We start from the raw sequence: 4,361 nt of genomic DNA, 5'->3' as shown, positions 1-4,361 counted from the left end.
TTTTCATTCACTGCTTTACCCATCACATTTCTGTCCTGTCTCTCCATCCAGGCCACAAGCTCTGTGGCTGCAAGGATGTCTTGGTCCCGGGGAACCTGGGCAGTGCCGGGCAGGGAAGGGGGGGCTCAGGGACACCTACCAATTGATGAGACTTGGGGCAGGGGGTGAGGCAGAGATGTGTCACGATGACCACAGGGAGTGGGTGTGCAAACCACCTTTTCTGCCCCAAGCCTCAGTTTCCTGCTATTCTTGGTCAGTGTGTGTCTCCCTAAGAATCCAGGCCTGACACACAGTAACTGCTCTCCTCCCAGTCCTGCCTGGGCGAGCCCTGCCCCTTGAGCCGTATAAGCGCAAGCAGACAGCAGGGACAGCCTCACGCAGAGGTCACAGGGCGGCTCCCTGGCATTGGTCTCTTGGCTGTCAGACATCATGGCCTGGGGACAGACAGAAATGAACTCACATCATCTGTCTCTCGGTCCCAAAGCAGAAAGAGGGTCTGCCTAAAGCCATGGAGACTCTGGGCAGGGGGGTTGCTGACAGCCTGGGAGGTTGCCCAGGTGGGGGTGTCCAGCCCAGATGGGGGTGTCCAGCCCAGGAAAGGGAAGCTGCCTTTGACTACCCCTTTAGGACCACCCACAGGGTGATCAGACCCCCTTCGAGGATGGTAATGGGGGTGGAATCACGCTAGGTTTCAGGGGGGCTACCGCAGGCCCAAGAGAGGACAGAGGGGTCCACAATCCCTCCGGCTGCTCTAAAGTTTCATAAAGGGGTACGGCTGCCTCTGCTCCCGCAGGAGCGAGTGGGGGGTCACCAGGGACCACAGAAGGATGAGGCCAGACGAATTTGAGCATGCAAATGAGTAGGATGGGCCGTTTTACTGATCAGCCTTGCCCTCCTCCTCCCCTGTCTCCTCCTCCTCCTCCTCCTCTCTGTCCTGGGGCTCTGAGGTCCCGGGCTCAGGCCCCCGCTCCGCTGTGGGCTCCTCGGTCAGGAGGTACTGCGCCAGCTGCTCCAGGTCCCCCAGACTGATCCTCCGCAGGCGCTCCTGGTGCTCCCGCCTCAGCAGCTGCAGCACCGCCTTGGAGTCGCGGGGCTCAAAGTGCTTGGCGAGGACCAGGCCCAGGTGGTGCCACAAGGGCTGGGGCTGGGGGGCCTCCGCGGCTGCCGTCTTGGCCAAGGGCCGCATGATGACGTTGATGGAGGCATTGGGCCCGATGCAGTAGTCGGAGAGACGCTTGTCATCCGCCAGAAGCTGGCCTCGGAAGAGCAGGTGCTGCCGCTCCTCGGGCACCTGCAGGCGCTCAGACACCAGCTTCTTCAGCATGGCCACGCTCTCCTGCCCCGACACCTTCAGGCTGCATCTCCGGCCCAGAAGCAGCTTGACTGTGAGAATCATCGGGCCAAGAATAGCATCAGGAGGGATCCATGCTCCGCAGCTGCCCAGAGGGTTAAGGGCCAGTGCAAGAGAAGTTGGCTTCTCCCTGTCAATGGCGGGCGGTGCTCCTGGGAGGCTGGGCCCCGCGCGGACGGGCAGCCATTGGCTAATGCTCCGTGACGTCACAATGCTGCAGGAGGGCTCATTTTGAGAGCTGGGCTCTGGGGAAATCAGAGGCATGTTCTCCAGAAAAGGAGAAAGGAGAGTTGGATAGGGAGAAGGAGGGTCCAAAAGGAGAGGGCCACAGAAGGAAACACGTCCGCGTCGATTCATTCAACACACATGTACTGGGTGCCTTCTTCGCCAGGACCTGTCCCCAAGGAGAGATCAGATCACGATGGCTACTTTCTGCCCTCATGAAGCTTTCAGTCTAGTGGGCCGGCTACCATTGATTTATCAAGTGTCTTCTTTCTGTCAAGCACTTGACACACGCTCTCGGATGGGGGTTCCCAGAAGCAGACCCTGAGACAGGGATTCCAGGGCACATGCTGAGTTGGGGGAGGGGGCTGGGAAGCGGCAGTGGGAGGTGAGCAGGTGAGACAAGGCATCGAGGGAAGACCAAACTGTAGTAATGAGCAGGTGGCCCTACTGAGGAACCGGGAGGCTTCAATCCTGCCGGGCGCTCCAGAAGGTTCGTAGTATACACCTGAGTTGCACCACCTGAGAAGGAAAGAAGCTGGATCTGTGTGCTCAGGCTCCTGCCTTTGGCCGGGGGGGAGAGGGGGGCTAACCTCTTGGCTGCGTGGCCTGCACAGGGGCAGGGCATGCTTCTGTGACCAGGGGAAACCAGTGGTGTGCAGGTGCTGGCAGCGGGAGGCCTTAGAGTCCAGGAGCGGGAGCACGGAGAGGATGGAGCGGGTTCCCCGGCCGTGTCTGCTGCCCGGGCCCTGGCGTACTGACTCCTCACTGCCTCAGAGGCCCTATTGCCATGTTCTCCGTTTGCCAGAGGAGCCCGTGGAGCTCGGCTTTCCCACACGGCAAGCAGACAGCATGGCCATGTCTTCGCCGTTAGTGCGCGTGGCCTCCTGTACTGACCGCTCGGGACCTCCGGTGTGCCGGGCACTCGGCAGACCCACGGGGCTCTGAAGTGAACAAGGAACACATGCGGGGCCTCTGCCTCTGCCATGTCAGCCCCTTCTGCTGCTCTGAGCTTTCTGTTCCACTTGTTAAAGGTCTCCTGGGTCAAACCCTTTATATATGCTGGTTCACTGAAGCCCGCGAGAAAGGTGTCATAATGCATTTCAGAAATGAGCCAGCATGAAGAAGACCTGGCTGACACCCCAAATGGGGGGATGTGTCTTCTCCCAGCCTTCTCCCAGGAGCCCCTCCCCGCTCCCCTTCTCTCCGTGCTCCACTGCTATGCTCAGCTCCCTCCTCCTCTCTTCTCCCTCCAGCTTGAGCGACACTTGAACGCTGGTTCAAAATCACTTCTTCAGGCCGCCAACGGACTTTCCAGACCCTGACCTTGCACAGCACCCGGTCCGGATCCCCTGCCCAGGGTCATTCCATCCACCACCCCTCTCTTCAGGCCCTGGCAGCCTCGGGCCATGTTCTCACTCTCTGCAGCGACCCAAAGTCTACTCCAGAGGGAAACCGAGCCCACCAGTCAGGAACCCCCTGACATCTTGCCCTTTCCCACCCACGAGAGCGCTGTGCCAGTCCCTGCTGCTTCCCCAGCCCCCTCCCCCTCCTCTCCCTTACCAAACCTCTTGTTATTTCCGTCCTTCTTCAGAAATATCTCCAAAACCCACCCCTCGTCTGCATCTCCACTGACCCCAAGCCAGTTCAGCCTCTCACCTTCCTCCAGCCTGCGGCTCAGAATTCGTAGTTGACCTCTGTCCAGTCCCACCCCCTTGGGTCCATTCACTCCGCAGCCAAAGGAGTCTTCCTAAATAAAAAAGAGGCCGAGTCCTTCCTCTGCCATCCAGTTAATCATTTCAGCCTTTGGAATCAAAATGAAGCCCTTTAGCCCCGCACCCAAGGGCACCATGGCCCCGCCCTGCTTGCCTCCCGCACTTCATTGCTTCCCCACACTGCATCTTCCACTGCAGCCAACCACCTCCCATTCCTTCTACTTGCTTGTCCCATGTAAGTCTTTGAGGCTGGTTAAAAGCCACCTCCTCCGTGAAGCCTCCTCTGCTTTCCCCAGTCTTGGGCAGAGGCAATCCCACCTCCCTCTGCATGTCTATTAATCCCCTTGAGCATGTACCTAGCATGTGTCTGTGTCTCCCTCACCGACTGTCGGAGGGAGTGAGTCTTACCAGTCTTTGAAACCCCCACCACTAGCACAGAGCATGGTACAGAGAAGGCTTCAAATACACATCTGTTGAATGAAAATAAAATTTAAACCCGCTGAGCTAGGCAGGAGGGTGCAGGATTCGGTATGACAGGCTGCGGAAAGATAAAAACCAGCCGGCAACCTCTCCCTTGCCCCTCCCTCTTCCTCTAGAGAGATGAAAATCCAAAATTACACAAAAATAAATCAGAAAGTGATTCTAATCTTTACCAAAGGATCGTCTATCGTATTCTTTAAATAGTCAACTCCCTTGTTGCATTTGAAATAAGATAGAATTTGCAAATGTGCATATAGTGTGTGGGGTCCCCGTGGACTCCACGATGCCAGGGCGTCTGCTCAGAGAGACTAGCACATGGATGAGGCTTCTCCGTGGCCAACTGGAAGCTGCCAGCCTCTGGAAGGGAGGGCCCTGTAGTGGATAAACCATGGGATGGACAGTATACAGTACATACCATGTGAGATGCCCAGAGCAGAGGGAATCCAAGAAGGCTTCCTGGAGGGGGCCAAGTTTGAGTTGTCTTCTGCAGGCTACAAAGGAAGGCGAGATGGCCTGCAATCTCCCAGCTCTGGGTCTTCTGAGGAAAGTGGCAGGAGCCAGAGTTCTGAGCATGGAGGGAGGTAAGAACAAGC

The 4,361-nt window shown here is 57.7% G+C and overlaps 1 protein-coding gene across 1 annotated transcript; it reads right to left on the bottom strand.

The window, feature by feature from the left end:
• Nucleotides 1-874: 874 nt before the first annotated feature.
• Nucleotides 875-1,396, bottom strand: UBL4B (ubiquitin like 4B). Its single transcript, XM_045802287.2, has one exon. It carries the CDS (start codon nt 1,394-1,396, stop codon nt 875-877), a length of 522 nt encoding a protein of 173 aa, XP_045658243.2.
• Nucleotides 1,397-4,361: the final 2,965 nt, after the last annotated feature.

Source organism: Ursus americanus, chromosome 12 (genome assembly GCF_024610735.1).
Source record: "Ursus americanus isolate L20-20 chromosome 12, mUrsAme1.1.p, whole genome shotgun sequence".
NCBI lineage: Eukaryota > Metazoa > Chordata > Mammalia > Carnivora > Ursidae > Ursus > Ursus americanus.
This window is presented reverse-complemented; position numbering and strand designations above follow the sequence as displayed.